Raw genomic sequence first — 15,800 nt, 5'->3', positions numbered from 1 at the left:
GGCTTTCGATACCCTGTGCCAAATTGCTCTCTGATAAGGCCGTGTGCTATGGATTCTTTTTGCCTTTTCTGCCTCTCGGTTCGCTGATAACCACCGAAGAGCCTTGGGATGAATCAGCCACAGGACCAGATAAACAAGCTGGCCTGTCATGTCACTATTGCTATTTTCTGCATCTAGAGAAGGAACTCCCTTGGATCCTACCCAGGACCTGGAATTCCCAGGCACCCACACCAGGCACCTTTGTACCCGCTCCCCACTGCTCGGGTCCCACCCTCTCCTGCTTTCCCCGCCCTGAGCCCTGGTGGAGTCAGCTGCCAAGGCGGCAAACCTTCCCGGCGCTCACTCAGTGTCGGCCCGGAGTGGAGGCCAGAAGAGGGCTCTGCGCCCGGCGGCCCGATGAGGACACTACTGACCATCCTGGCTGCGGGATCCCTGGCTGGTGAGTGCCCATCGCCCTGTGGCCCCCACCTCCCCTGGGAGCCAGTGATCGGGCCCATCTCCCTGCACCTTGCCTGGCCCAGGACAACCAGTTTCAGTTTCTCCTCTGCTGGGGCTGAGCTGCGTGCTGGGACGTGGTGGACAAACCCCTGCCTCTCTCCACACTCCAAGGGGGCCTCTTCTAACCCTTCTTGACAGATCTGGAAGGTATTTCCTCCCACCGTGGCCAGATTTGCCGCATTAATATGTCCTAAAGCACCCGGGCCCTTTCAAAACAGGGCCAAGGGCATAGTTTTCAAATCCAATTCAGTGGATTTTTTTAAAAAATTCTCACCCAAGGATATGCTTTTATTAATTTGAGAGAGAGAGCAGAGAGAGAGAGAGAGAGAGAGAGAGAGAGAGAGAGAGAGAGAGAAACATTAATGTGAGAGAGAAACATTGATCGGTTGCCTCCCACAAGCGCCTCGTCCAGGGATCAAACCCGCAACCTAGGTACGTGCCCTGCCCCGGACTGGAACCCTCAACCTTTCATGGTGCACAGGACAAAGCTCCAACCAACTGAGCCACCCGCCGGGGCTGGGGGATGTTTTGATTCATCATGACGGAGAAATTTCAGGCAGATGAGTGAGATACTAGATTGTATCTGCTCCCTGAGAAGTTTAATGAAATCCAGAGAGCTTTCTCAGGAAGTAAAAGCGTAGCTTTTGCTGAAGAGGGGAGATGGCTGTGCAGGGCCCTGTGGTTCAAGTACAGGATGAGCCCACGAAGGGCCAGAGCTTCACCAGCCGGTGCTGACTAGACGCACGGTGTTTCCCAGGCCCCTCTGGTCTCTTCTCCACCTGCCACCACACCGGGCCCAACACACTGGGCCTTAGATGAGCTAGGAAGATGCATCCTCAAGAGACACCAAGACATGTTCCTTCAGACCCCCAGGCGTTCTGGTTGGGAGTCACGGAGGCCCCTGGCCCTTTAAGACAGGGGAGCCAGGGAAGCCGACCCTAGGAGATTAAGAGTCGGTGAGGTCACTCAGGGAGCCCGGGTTCCCTCACCCCAGCTTTCTTAGGCTGATTCCAGAGCACGGTGAATTGTTTTTGTTCGTTTGTTTTCCTCAGCTTCCCATCTGGTTGACATAAAATCGTTTTTTCATAAAAATGTGCAAACTTCCTTTTATAAGATCTGTATAGTCTGTCAGTCTCCGCAACACATGTTTTCCCAGATTTCACAATGCAGACTTTCATCCGGGAAGTGTGGAAGGGACACAGGCCGAGGAACAGAGGATGGATTTGAGGAGCAAAAGAAACGAGTGGGTGGGAGGAGAGGGGAGAACTTGCTAGCCCTGACACCTCCTAAAAGAGGGGGCAGCCAGGTCCACCCGCTCCATTTCAGGGAGCCAGCTGCAGCTCCCTCCTGAGCAGTGGTGCCAGACTCCGCCCGACCCGGGCCATTGCCTCCCGAGCATGTCCCAGCCTCAGCCCCCTGCCTCCCCTCAACCCAGATAGCCCAGGATACTGATCCCAAAGAGCAATCTTCCCACTGCAGACCCTAACCCTGCACTAAGGGAGGCTAGGCCCACCCCAGACAGGCCCTGGCCTTCTCTCAAATCCCAACCTCTCTCTCTCCAGCCCTTGACCTTACTACCCCACCAGAAGCCACCGTTCAGTTCTGACTTCAAGGAGAGCCTTTGCCTTCCTAAGAAGGCACATAGTGGGTGCACAGGGACTGGTCTGGCCGGCAGAGAGGCAGGGACTTACAAACATCTGCTCCATCCATGATTGAGGTTACTGACTTTGGGCAAGCTACTTAGACATCTTAGTTGACTATCTCTAAACTATAGGGGAGGACGCCGGCTTCCGATGGTGTTCAGAAGTGAGTGAGAGGTGACAACCAGTGTTGACAAGGATGTGGGCTAATTGGACCACTCAGGCATTGCTGGTGGGAACGTAAGGTGGTGCAGCCACTTTGGAAGACAGTTTGGCAGTTCTTCAAAAACTTAAATATAGAGTTACCATATGACCCAGCTATTCCACTTCTAGCTATACACGCAAGAGGACTGAAGACATATGTCCCCTTGATCGTGTGTATACAAATGCTCGCAGCAGGCACATTCACAATAACCAAAGAGTGGAAACAACACAAATGTTCATCAGCCAATGGCTGGATAAACAAAATGTGGTATATCCATTCAAGGGCATATCATTCAGCCATAAAAAGGAAATAAGCACTGATTCGTGCTACAACGTGGATGAACCTTGAAGACATTCTGCTAAGTGAAAGGAGCCAGACACAAAGGCCACACACTGTATGACTCTCTTGACATGAAAAGTCCAATAAGCAAATCCACAGAGACAGAAAGCAGATGAGTGGCCGTCTAAGGCCAGGGGAGGGGAGGCTAATGGGCACAGGGTTTCTTTTCGGGGGGGGGAAATGATCTGGCATTAGATAGGAGTGGTGATAGCTGCACAATTTTTTGAATATACTAAAAACCCACTGAAATATATGCTTTAAATGGTACTTTCATGGAATGTGAATTTTAGCTTGATAAAAAGGAAGCTAAGTGAAGGAGAGCAGTGACGGTCAGTGAGCACAGCCCCTGCTGAGCGGGTGGGTGCGCCGTCTCACCCCCCTCCTTGGGCGGTCTGTGCTGGGGGCGGGGTCCACCAGCCCATCCGCTCACCCTGCTCCCACTCCCTGCAGCTCACATTGCTGAGGACGCCTCGGATCTCCTTCAGCACGTGAAATTCCAGTCCAGCAACTTCGAAAACATCCTGACTTGGGACAGCGGGCTGGACAGCGCCCCAGACACAGTCTACAGTGTCGAGTATAAGACGTAGGCTTCCCTCCCAACATGACCTCTTCTCACTCTGCTCTGAAACCAACCCTTCCAAGAAAATGCCCCCTTCCAGGTGCCCCAGGACCCCCACCCCGACTACTGTTATACCCCCAATATAGCTCTGCTCCTTTGGTTCTTTTGCAGAGGGAGCATGAAATAATTGTTAGAAGTATGGGCTCTGGCTTGAACGCCAGCTCTCAACTATATAACCTGGGGCAATTGGGCAACCACACCAAGCCTCAGTTTCCCCGTCCATAAAGTAAGGATAGAGATCGTGCCTTCATCATAAGGTCGTTAGGTGGAGTCAATAAGATAGTCATTGGCACCGATGCCTGGCAAATCGTTATTATTACTGGTGAGATTAGATCAACACAAAGTTGTGCCCACGCCATCCAGCCTATGTCCCTGTTCCCATGCAGAGAAGGAGGGTTGGCATGCGCTCAGGAATCTGCAAATCTGGGCTTCTTCCCTGGTCCTGCCACTTTACCCTGCGGCAAGTCACTCCCCATCTCTGAGCCTCAGTTCCTTCATCTGTAAAGTGGGGATAATAGTGCCCGCCTCAAAGGGTTATGGTGACGATGAGGCCAGAATGTGGCTTCGGACCGGCTGGGTTCAAGCCCTGGCTCCCTGAAGGCATGCTTCAAGCACCTGGGCATAATTTACTTGTAAGCCTCAGCTTCCTTATTTGAAAAGGAGAGAGGATAATGCCTGAGCCTCAGGGGATCAATGCGAGAACTAACAAATCATCCACATAAAAGGCCTGGAACACAGAGCCTGCTGAGTAAATATTAGCTATCGTTATCATTATTAATAAACCACAGGCCTGACACCAGGCCTGCTCATTGAAGGTGTGCTCGGGCCCCTCCCTTGCCTGCAGGTACGGAGAGATCGAGTGGCTGGCGAAGCAGGGCTGCCAGCGGATCACCCGGAAATTCTGCAACCTGACCCTGGAGACGGGCAGTGTCTCCGAGCTCTACTACGCGCGGGTCACGGCCACCAGCGCGGGAGGCCGCTCCGCCACCAAGATGACAGACCGGTTCAGCTCGCTGCAGCACAGTGAGTAGGAGCCTCATTACAGGGGCGGCCAGGACGGCCCAGGAGGGCTCTGCCTTCGGCCTGGGGGTGCTGTTCAGGATGTGGCTCCTAGGGAAGGTGTCCTGGTGGAGAGCGTCCCCAGTGTGGTTGTTCGCCCTCACCTCCACCCCAAACTCCCCAGTTCAGACCCCCTTCATCTTCCCTCCACTACGACCAAGGCCTCCGAACTTGGGCTCTTTCCCAATCCTGAGTCTGGTCTCAGCTTCAACATCACCTCCTAAGTGAGGGTCCCCACCACTCCCAGGCCCCAACCTGATGTTACCAGGTCACCGCCTGGTATTCTTTGTCACATCAGCTGTGCGTTGTTTCCATAGCTCGTATCCCACCCTGCAGTTTTAGTGTCTGCTTACCTGGCTGTCCTCCGCCTCCCCGGCTGACACCTGAGCTCCGTGAGGGCGTGTGTGGTGTGGAATCCACTGTACCCCAGCCCTTAGCGTGGTGCTTGGCACATGGGAGATGCTCCATACATCACTGAGGAGGGAAGGAAGGGAGGGAGGGAGGAAGGAACGGAGGAAGGAACGGAGGGAAAGGAAGGAATATTTGTTGCCAAACTCCCCACACAAGTGAAGCCGATGATGACGTTCACTAACTGACTCGACAACCACATGTGTGTCTTTTTTAAGAAAATTAAAAATTAAAGTAAACAAGCTATTTGATTTTTTCTTGTCTCATTCGATGAATACATGTTTATTGTAGAAATTCAGGAAAATATAGAAACGCACAGAGTAAAATAAAAGTAGCCCCACGTAATCTGAACACTTCAGCGTAGCTGCCGTTGCTAGCAACTGTATCTACTCTTTGTAACCCGGCTGTTTGTTTTTCATACAGTGGTGTCGTGCACATTTATTTGCTCACGCTCATTAAATATTTTTCCGTAACATGCTACTTCACTGCTTAAAATGATCCATGCTATAGAGGTACTCTGATTTACGCCCCTAACTCACTTTTGAAGACATTTAACTCAGTTTCTCAATTTTATAAACAACACTGAAGTGACCGTTCTTGTGGCGCAGATGTTTTTAATCTTGGAAGTTAATGGACCCTTGAGCGTTTTTTATTAATTAGCTTCAGGGGGAGTGAGGTTCATGAATCCCTGAAACTGAGGGCAAGATTTTTGTATGTACATTTTGGAGGAGAGAAGAGCCGTAGGATCCATCCAATTCCCAAAGGGGCCTGTAAACCAGTCAAAGTCATTTGGTTATTTAGAAAGTACCATCTGGGCCTGGCCAGCGTGGTTCAACGGTTAGAGCATCGCCCAGAGCACTGAAGGGTCACGGGTTCGATTCCCCGTCAAGGGCACGTAGCCGGGTTACAGGTTCCATCTCAGGTCCTGGTGGGGGCACATGCAGGAGGCAACCAACCAATGTGTCTCTCACATTGATGCTTCTCTCTCCTCCCTCCCTTCTACTCTCTCTAAAAATTAAGGGAAAAAATATCCTTGTGTGAGGATTAACAATAAAAACAATAAAAATAGAAAGTTCCATCTGGAGAAAGACTAAACTCTTAGGCCTGAGCTATTAAGGCAGAATCAATAATATTGGGCACCCCAAACATTACTTAGGATATGTCATTGAACTGTCATCAGTCCCCAAAGCTGTCATTGCCAATAGGCTAGGGGGAAAAGTGATCCAGGCAGACTCAAGGTGAGGTGAAGGGCCCAGGATATGTGGGGGCTGGGCCAAGGGCACGATCGACCCCCTAGGGGGGCAGTGTCCCTCTCCCTGAGATCTTCCTACTCACTTTTGGTCACCCCTTTGCCAGCCTGAAACCCAAACACCGGTCGCTGGCAGAACTCCTCTCATCTATTTGTTTCACTGAGGCGTTGAGAAGCAGAGCTGGGCCTAGAGTGGGAGGAGTAGGGAAGCAGCCACTTCCCGCTGCTGGCTAATTCTGATCTTTTTCTTTTCCTTTCTCTCTCCCTTGTTCCAGCTACCATCAAACCACCTGATGTGACCTGTGTCCCCAAGGTGAGATCCATCCAGATGACTGTCCATCCCACCTCCACGCCCCTCCCCGCAGGGAATGGCCACCGGCTAACCCTGGAGGACATCTTCCATGACCTGTTCTACCGCTTAGACCTCCAGGTCAACAAAACCTACCAAATGGTAAATAAATGGCCAGTGTATGTGCCGCCCTGGTCCTTCCCTGCCTGGGAAATCCATTCCCCTCTCAATTAGATCTGCGTTGCTTTAAGTAGGAAGGAGATGTGTTATATAAGTTAGCATTTCCCGAAGCATGTCCACAGCCTCTCCCTAGTGGAGTCACACACAATAGCATGCTAAAGTCCCTGACAAGTCCTGCAAAGCCAAGACGCCAGTTCCAATTTGTTTAATGCAAACTTCTCTCAAATGCATTTGACCTTTTATTTTGCACAATATTTATTGTTTCTCATAATTTTTTGCCTAGTGCCTTCCAACATCCTGGTGCACAACCTCTATTAATATCTACTTCAGAAAATGCTGGAATCAATTGCTACCACCTCTGTTCTTTTTGCTGGGTCTCTACTATTTGTAGGAACTGGATATAAGCAGGGTCTTAATATCAGTAATAATGAAAAAGATGAACAGCAAGGGCATGAACTGTCAAACAATATACAAGTTATTTCTTTTTGTATTCAGAAAATATGTGGTATTTCCTTCCCCCCAGCATGTGCAATTAATCAATAATTCCATTGAATGACTGTTTCTGCACTCGAGGAGTTTATTATGTAGTGGGTAGGAAGGGAATTTAAACATTAATTCGAACAGGTATAGGTAGAAGGAAATAAGGGTATTGTGTGAGGCAGAGCAGAGGCCAGCAAGAGAGAGGGGAGACGGCAGTGAAGAGAAATTGGGAAAGATTTCTGAAACAGAAAACTTTCTGGTGCCAATGCCGATTTCTGAGGTGCCCCAGATAATGTATGTTTATGATATCGCTTAATCTTCACCCAAGCCCTGTGTGGAAGGTGCTATTACCTCCTGTATTTTCTGAATGAGAAAACAGAGGCTCAGAGAGGTTAAGTCACTTGCTCAAGATTGTTCAGCAAATAATAGCCTAGTCAAGATTCAAACCCAGCCCTGTTCATAGCCCACATTGTCCCCACTGGCCTACACTGCCCCGCTGTGATCAGAGAGAGGAGCAGAGAAACTTAGGATGTTATTGGAAAGCACCGAACTGCCCGGTTTGCCTGGAGCAAGAGGCCATGCAGAACAATTTCTCAAAACAGGGTCCCAAGCCAGGGGCATCCGAATCTCCTACAGCATTTGTTAAAATGCTCCCCCTTCCCCCCTGGCCAGTGCTGCTCAATGGTTAGAGTGTCAGCCTGTGTACCGAAGGATTGTGGGTTCGATCCCCGGCCCCAGTTGGGGCATGTGCAGGAGGCAACCAATCAACGTGTCTCTCTCACATCGATGTTTTTCTCTCTCTCTCCCCCCCCTTTCCCTCCCTTTCACTCTCTCTAAACATCAAAGCAAAAAATATCCTCGGGTGAAGAATAACCAAAAAATAAAATAAAATAAAAAATGCTCCCCCTTCCAATCTATTTAATCGAATTCTCTAGTTGCTCCCGAGGATCTGAATCTTAGTGAGCACCCAAGTGCTTCTTGCCCACACTGAAGTTTGAGAACCACTGATAGATGGAGAGGAACCATGGGAGATATGCCCAGGAAGACAGGCTGGGGCCATGCTGCATAGGTCCGGGATGGCGGGTGGAAGAATCATCTCAGTAGTCAGGGGGAGCAATTTGAGATTATTGAGCAGGGAGAGTTCTTATCACAACTATTTTTGGGTAAATATTTGAGGTTTTACTGAATATTTTAATGTTATTCATTCATAATTTAATTCAGTTTGTGGTCAGAAAAAACTCTGTGCAATTTCAGTCCTTATAAATTCATGGAGACTTGTCCTATGGCTCAGCACATGGCCTATCCTGGCGAATGTTCCATGTGCACTTGAAGGGAACGTGTACCTGGCAGTCGTTCGGTGGAGTGAGCCACACATAACAAGTAGATGGAGGAGGCGAGGGGTGTTAGCCAGGCCTCCTCTGCCCTTCCCCACTCGGGAGGAGTTGCTTGTCCTTTTAACTGCTCGGAGTGTGACAGTCTCCAGCTGTGACTGTGGAACTGTCTACTTCTCCTTGAATTCGCAACTCTATTATCAAGCACATACACATTCATGATTACTCTAGCCTCCAATAAATTGGTGGTGGCGGTGGCGGTCATGGTAGTGGTGATGGTGATAGTGGTGATGGTGGTGGGGCTGAGGGGGTGGTGGTGAGAGTTGTGGTGGTGATGGTGATGGTGATGGTGGCCGTGGTGCATATGATGGTGTTGATGGGGCAGTGGCGATGACGGAAGCTAGTGTTTATTGAGCGCTTGCTATGTACCAGGCACTGTTCTAAGCGAGGGTGCGTGGAGCTTGGTGACTGCCTGGACTGGGGGTAAAGCAGAAGGCAGGGGACCGGGAATGGAGCACTGCAGACTGACCCCCCAGTTTCTGGTTGGGGGCTGGTGGAGTCCTTGCACTAAGCGCAGTAACCCAGCAGGGGTGTGAGCAGGCTTGCTTGAGCTCCGCGTGGAGGGTGTGTAAGAGGAGTCACCCTGGGTTCTCTGTCAAATCCAGCACCTTGGAGGAAAGCAGAGAGAATACGAGTTCGTTGGCCTGACCCCCGACACGGAGTTCCTTGGGACCATCACAATTTTTGTTCCAACCTGGTCCAAAGAGAGTGCCCCCTATGTGTGCCGTGTGAGGACACTGCCAGGTAAGTTTGGCTGAAGCCAGAGGGAGGGGGGACTCCTGAATCGAAGCCTTGACTGTGTGCTTTCCTCCCTGTAACCAAGGTGAGGCTGGGCAGTGCCCTGAAAAACAACGAAGGGGTTATTAACGTATTATTAAAGTCGATCTTTGTTTGTCCATAAACCTGTTCGCTTATCATAGCACATGTTTAATCTCCTCGCTCCAGCCTGTGTCCGGATTTCCTCTCTCTAGCAAGCTTAGTGTGTACCCCTGCAAAGCAACTGCACCTTAATAGTAACCCAGGTGAGATATCCTGGGAGATAATCTGCAGGGGGGCGAGCAGAGAAGATAAAAAATCCCTCCGTATCTTGCAGAGTCAGATAATAACAACAGCAATGACAACTAGCATTTCCGCCAACCAGGGACCAGGCGCTACTAAACGCAATCCTATTACCATCCTCATTTTACAGATGAGGAGACAGTTCAGAGTGGCTGAGTAACTTACCTGAGGTCACACTGGTGGTGAGAAACAGAACAGGGTCTAATTCTGGAGACCACAGTCACACCCTTGGGCTACTATAGAAATAGCTTTGAGTCCTTGGCTCAGCGAGATGGTGTCCCACACTCCCGTCCTCTGGCACTCTGAAACTCAACTCTCATCATAAGCACTGTGATATTTTTATTAGCGTTTATTTTCATAGACAGATGTTCAGAGAATGAAAGCAGTATGGTGGGTTGGATGGATTTGGAAAGCCAGTCTCCCCCGTAGTCATCTCGTTTAGATGAATGGTGTCAGTAGGTGATTTCTGTTCTAATGAACCGAGGTGGGGTGGCTGCAAGGGTGGGCCCTGGGTAAAACTGTGGCTTGGAGAATCATCACCAGGTAGGTTCTAGGCCTCAGTTTTGTTCAGAAACTCAGCTCATCCATTGCTCCAGGAGCCCACAAGAGACTGATTTTTCCACCACAGTGCATTAATGTTCAGGGGAAGATTGCCTGGTGAAACAGCCAGCGCTGGCCATGTGCACAGGACATGCCCTTCCTGGGGACAGGGCCACCTAGGAGACCAGAATAGACCTTGGCAAGAGGAAAGCTAGAGAAAGGAAATCAGTGTTACAGGCACTAAGCTGGGCACGTATAGGTGGCTCATGACCCCTCCCCTGTACCAAACTAGACAAATCTCATCCACTCCTGGCCCCCCTCCCCCACCCTGCTTTTATACAACATGCATGTTGGCTTGTTCTTTCATGATCTGGCTCATGATGTGATACCATTTTTTTCTAAGACTGAAGCTGCTTTTATATAAATCACCTTTCTTGTTGGCTATTTCCTGCTGGTATATAGAAGACACCTTATCCTTGAAAATAAAGTGTATTAACGATAATTCTTACCATTTATTAAATACCTACTCTGTTGCCAAGCACTGTGTTAAATGCTTTACCTATATTATCCCATTTAATCTTTATAACAATCCTGCAAGATGAGTGGTCTCACCCCCATTTTACAGAGGAGGAACTCTGGCTCAGAGAGAGTAAGCAACTTGAAGGTGACCACACAGCTGGTCAGTAAACCTAGTTAGGTTCATCTGATCCTGAAGGCTGAGCTCTAACCACCATTTTGCAATTTTGTTTACAGCTAATTGCCTCTACTGCACATTTATTCCTCTTACTGCCACTTCAGAATGATATGTCCTGCCCTTGACCCAGTATCCTGGGGTCTGTCCTATCCCCAGAGCCCAGAGTCTCCACTTTATCCACCTCTCAGAATATCTGGGAGGGTCACAGAGCAACATTCCAGTATCTTGATGTTGGACAGTACTCTAGGGGTTGTCTCACCCCACATCCAATTTTTACAGATGAGGAAACCAAGCCATCCTTATGTCATGTCTATGAGGATGCGCTTTGGAGTTATATATGTCAATCTTGGATTTTCCACTGAATAGCTGTGTGACCTTGGTCAAGTCACTTAACCTCTCTGAGACTCAGCTTCATTATTTATATGAAGGGAGCATCCCTGGCTCTCTGTGTTTGATAAGATAACATAAGTAGAGCACCTCACACAGTGCATGGCACATTTTAAGAATTCAATAATTGCTGGCTACTGTTATTAATAAATGGTAGACCAGAGAGGGTTGTACAGCAGAGAGAAGGACACTCAGCATTTCAGAGCTGAGCCAGACATCTAATACCCCACACTCTAGTGTAATTTCTATTATTTCTTCCTTCCTCCTCGTGGGTGAAATGGCATGTGGGAATGTTCCATGTCCCTGTCCTGTCTTGGTACAAGGAGCAGTGGTTTTCCATTAGCTATGTCACGTAGAGACATTCAGGTCATGTCTTCTCCCTGGAGCCGTGCTGGGGGTATCGAGTGACAGGGGACAGGGTATCACTGAGGTGGGAAGCTGACCCAGAGAGGCCACGGGGCTGGGGGAAGGGCAAGGAGGGGGCTAGAAGCAGAGGTCCCGGCCCACAGCGTTCACAGCAACTGCTAAGGTCATTGGCAGCTGGTGAGCAGTGCCTCCAGCTGAAGCCACACGGGGGCTGGGAATAGGAGGGTGACTTGGAGAGTCAAGACCCCTGGGTAATACAAATTGCCAGTTTTAACAACAACAACAACAAAATCCACTTAATTCTTCTTTACCAAGCCCCTCACCAGTCCCACTTGGGTTGGTGACAGGAAGTGTGACATGCCAAGAACTGGCTGTGCCCATCCCAGAGACAGGGGACCATCTGGAGAAGGCTCGGCTAAAGGCTTCAGTATCCATTCCTGTCCCTTTTAGAAAAAGCAGTGTCTCCCAGCTGCCTTCTGAGCAAGGTCTTCCCCGATACCCAGCCCTTTACCTTGGTAGGGGGGTGGGGAGGACAGGCCCTTCCCATTGTCAGTTCCCACCCCTGCCAGGGAGGCAGGGCTGTCCTCTGTGCCAGACAAGAGCCTTGTGGCTCTCCCAACAAGATGAAGAGTCCTTAGGTCCAAGTGGACAAGTCCCCCTGGAGCCTGTGACCTGCCCCCCTTCTAGACCACACTCTGAGTACCCCAGACCCCAAAGTTCCCTGTAGAGGTGCCCCAAGCCTGTGTCCACTCTGGGCAGGTCCCTCCCTTGAGTCCTTTCTCCTGAAGGGAGACACTCTCTTGCCGTGCAGACCCTCGGCACAAAGGGTGGCCCATAGTTGGCTATCTGTTGGGGGCATGGATGAGCTTGGCCATGTGGGCTGGGGGGTCCTTATCTGTGCTCCAGGCCCCTGGCACTGTGAGATGGAGCCAGGTGGGCTAGGGGCCTATGGCAGGCTCTCCCGCACCTCCACTTGTCAGCACAGCTCCCCAAGGCGTCCAAGACCTCAGACTTCGAACCAGGCCTTCCAGGCTGTTATGAAAAGTGCGTTTGTCAAGGTGGGAGCATAGAGCATATTTGCATTACAGCGTGAAAATGCGACTGACAAATTCTGAATATTTAGTCATGGTGAGGGGCCCTCTCCCTGTGCTCTCGCTGGACCGGCGAACATTCGGGTAGGAGAGGCTCCCTGGCCTGGCCTGGCCTGGGGCGGGAGGAGCCCTGAGAGTGTCGCATCCACACTCGGGATGGGCCCAGCCCTGCACCAGCCTCACCCCCGTGCTCTGGCCCCTTTGCTCACGCAGACCCGACGTGGACCTACTCCTTCTCAGGGGCCTTCCTGTTCGCCATGGGCTTTCTGGTCGCGGGGCTCTGCTACCTGAGCTACAGATACGTCACCAAGCCTCCTCCGCCTCCCAACTCCCTGGTGAGTAGCCCCGCCTGGGCCGGGGGGGTGGGGGAGAGGTCTGGGGGGGCCCCAAAGCAGTAATGTGGGTCCCCACCTCTAGAGCATAGCCCAAGGCCACCCCAAACCTAAGTCATATACCTCCTGGAGAAACTGCAGCCGAAATCCCTCTTCCTGGGATAACCCAGACCTTGGGAGTGGCCCCCAACTGCAGGGCTGGCAGCCCTGTCCCTCACAAGAGCCCCGGCATTTAGAGGGATCTCTGGGAGGCGAAGGGGACATGTGGGATATGCATCATGAAAAGCCCTTGATGGCCTCCCCCACACCTCTGCCTCCCCCCGGAGGACCTCACTCACCCTGGGCGCCCCTGGCGAGCTGAGAATGGGCCCTGATGGTGGCTGTCATTGTCCCTGTGCAGAACATCCAGCGTGTACTGACCTTCCAGCCTCTGCGGTTCATCCAGGAGCACGTCCTGATTCCTGTCCTTGACCTCAGCGGCCCCGGCAGCTTGGCCCAACCTGGCCAGTACTCCCAAGTCATGGTCTCTGGGCCCAGGGAGCCCCCAGGAGCCCCACCGCTGCACAACATATCTAAGATCACCTACCTTGAGCAGTCGGACATCGTGTTCCAACCCTCCAGGATGCCACCTCAGCAGACACCGTCCCCGCTGTCCTATGCCCCCCAGGCTGCCCCTGAGGTCAGGCCCCCATCCTACACACCTCAAGTCACCCCCAAAGCTAAAGCCCCATCCTACACCCCACAGGCCATCTCTTCCTACACCTCTCAGGCCAGTCCGGACAGCTGGCCTCCTTCCTATGGAGTGTGCATGGAAGGCTCTGGCAAAGACTCCCCTCCTGGGACACTCTCTAGTTCCAAACACCTCAGGACTAAGGGCCAGCTCCAGAAAGAGCCACCAGCTGACAGCTGCATCACAGGTGACCTTTCTCTGCAGGGGATGGCCTCCACGACTATGGAGGAGCCCCAAGAAGCAAAATCCTTCCACCAGCACCTGTGTGTCCACATGGACAGAGCACCTGACACTAACGTGCTGCACAAGGGGGAGCCAGGGACACAGGGGTACCTGAAGGGCCAGCTGCCCCTCCTCTCCTCTGTCCAGATCGAGGGCCACCCGGTGTCCCTCCCTTTGGAGACTCCTTCCCCCTCGTGTTCTCCCATGGACCAGGTTTCCAGTCCCTGGGGCCTGCTGGAGTCCCTCATGTGTTCCAAGGACGAGGGTCCAGTGTCCGAGACTGAAGCCAAGAGCACAGGCCCTCGGGCCTCAGACCTGGAGCAGCCCACAGAGCTGGACTCTCTTTTCAGAGGCCTGGCCCTGACTGTGCAGTGGGAGCCCTGAGTGGCAGCAGGACTGGCCTGGGGCTTTCTCTTCACCCCCAACCCAACCTCTTATTCTCTGCGGCCAATCCCAACCCAACGGTGCTGCGAACACAGCCCAGCCTCAGGTGGGCGCTGCTGAGAGAACCAGAGGAAGGAAGCAGGGGCACTGGGCCCCTGCCATGGCTGGAGCAAGAGATGCGATGAGAACTCCGGACCGGGAGATGCTGGAGTACATCATGTGCAAGAGTGTGTGTGCCAGTGAGTGTGTGTACGCAGAGCTCTGCAGGGCAGGGCGGGACAGTCAGGGTGCGGGAGTTAATGCAGGGAGACCTCCCGGAGATCCAGGGCTCAAGCTGGACACAAGCTTCTCCAGGAGCCTACCTCTCCTCGCCCCATTCCGGGCCAGTTTCATAATCTAGGTTGATGGAGAGCAAGGTCCTGCCTCCCCTGTGATTCCCCAGGTGAGAAAAGGAGCCTGGAAAAGAATGCCTTGTAGCAGGCCGGGCAGAACCAGAACAACCTGCACTTCTGCCAAGGCCAGAGGCAGCGCGATGGCAAGACTCCACGGAGGGGTGCGGCCTGGGGCTCATTCCCAACCAAGGCGGCTGCCTGGAGTTGCTCCATTTCAACTTCATTCCTCTACTAAATGCTGTAGCTCAAGCAAAATGCAGGTCTACCAGGGAGGGAGATCACATAAGCCTTTTCTGTCGGCTTGAAAAGGAGTTTCAGACCCCATCCTGAGAGCAGGGTTTGAAAGGAACATGGGGCCATGGGGCCCCTGAAGGAGACACAACCAACGAACAGTACTGACTTCACAACTTTGGAAACTCAGCCTCGGGTTCAGCCCATCTGGGTTCAAATTCCAGCCTCACCATTTACCAGCTGTGTGACTTCACAGTCAGGGCCAGGCCTCTGAAAGCAAATGACTCAGTGCTCAAAACCTCAGTTCCCTCATTTGTAAATGGGGATTCACCTACTTCACAGGGTGGTGGTGAGGGTGAAATGAAACAACGTCTGGAAAGTGCTTAATAGCACCTGGCTCATGGGCAGTGCCAATAAATGGCAGCTATTTCCTGTTGTGATTTTTTTTTTTAAACTGAACTTACTGCCCCAATTCAGGTTAGCTGAAGACCGGGAATTTTCTCAAATTATCCTGATTTCCTCAGGATGCTCCAGGCCCAGTCAGAGGACCTAGACTGTCAGGTGGAGGAAGCGAGAATGTTACAGGGCTTTCTGGAAACAGGGTGCAGAGACAAGTGGGACCTTCTCCCCAAGGTTGTAAGTAGAAGCTGTTTTGGGGGGTGTTGACATTCTCAGGGGACCCCTTTGCATGGAGCCCCCAGGCCTGCCTCCACTCCCTCCTGCCCTACATCTGCTCCCCTATAGGAAAAGGGCCCTTGCTCTGTGCTTCCAGGACCGGCACTGCCTTTGTGTCATTTGCATCTCAGATGACCCCTGTGATGAGAAAGCAGGCCTTGAGAGAAGGGACCCACCCAAGGGCCCCCAGTGAGCCTATGATGGTCAGAGCTCAAACCTAGTGCTTTTTGGCCTCAAGAGAAAGAACTTTCCATGCTGGTTTGGATTCTTGGAAGATGAGACATAAGGAGGGGAGGGCCCCAGTGGGGTTCCTGAGGGGCAAGCGCCCCCATCACCTGCC

The 15,800-nt window shown here is 51.8% G+C and overlaps 1 protein-coding gene across 2 annotated transcripts; it reads left to right on the top strand.

Annotated features, from left to right (window-relative positions):
- Positions 1–347: 347 nt before the first annotated feature.
- Positions 348–15,218, top strand: IL22RA1 (interleukin 22 receptor subunit alpha 1). Of its 2 annotated transcripts, XM_081144063.1 has the most exons (7): positions 348–439; positions 3,133–3,265; positions 4,146–4,324; positions 6,293–6,468; positions 8,963–9,101; positions 12,708–12,829; positions 13,227–15,218. In XM_081144063.1, the coding sequence occupies exons 1-7, from the start codon at positions 397–399 to the stop codon at positions 14,160–14,162; spliced, it is 1,728 nt and encodes a 575-aa protein (XP_081000189.1). In that variant the 5' UTR covers positions 348–396; the 3' UTR covers positions 14,163–15,218. The 2 variants fall into 2 exon arrangements, with proteins under 2 accessions (XP_081000189.1, XP_081000190.1); XM_081144064.1 differs by lacking the exon at positions 348–439 and having other exon boundaries at positions 3,260–3,341.
- The last annotated feature ends 582 nt before the right edge of the window (positions 15,219–15,800 follow it).

This window comes from Miniopterus schreibersii (genome assembly GCF_964146895.1).
Source record: "Miniopterus schreibersii genome assembly, chromosome: 8".
NCBI lineage: Eukaryota > Metazoa > Chordata > Mammalia > Chiroptera > Miniopteridae > Miniopterus > Miniopterus schreibersii.
Note: the sequence above shows the minus strand (reverse complement) of the source record. Positions and strands in the feature narration are given on the sequence as shown.

Coding starts and splice junctions, on each gene's coding strand:
- IL22RA1 (XM_081144063.1), top strand. CDS start 397: ATGAGGACACTACTGACCATCCTGGCTGCGGGATCCCTGGCTG. Junction 440..3,132: donor GGCTGCGGGATCCCTGGCTG/GTGAGTGCCCAT, acceptor CACTCCCTGCAG/CTCACATTGCTGAGGACGCC. Junction 3,266..4,145: donor TACAGTGTCGAGTATAAGAC/GTAGGCTTCCCT, acceptor CCTTGCCTGCAG/GTACGGAGAGATCGAGTGGC.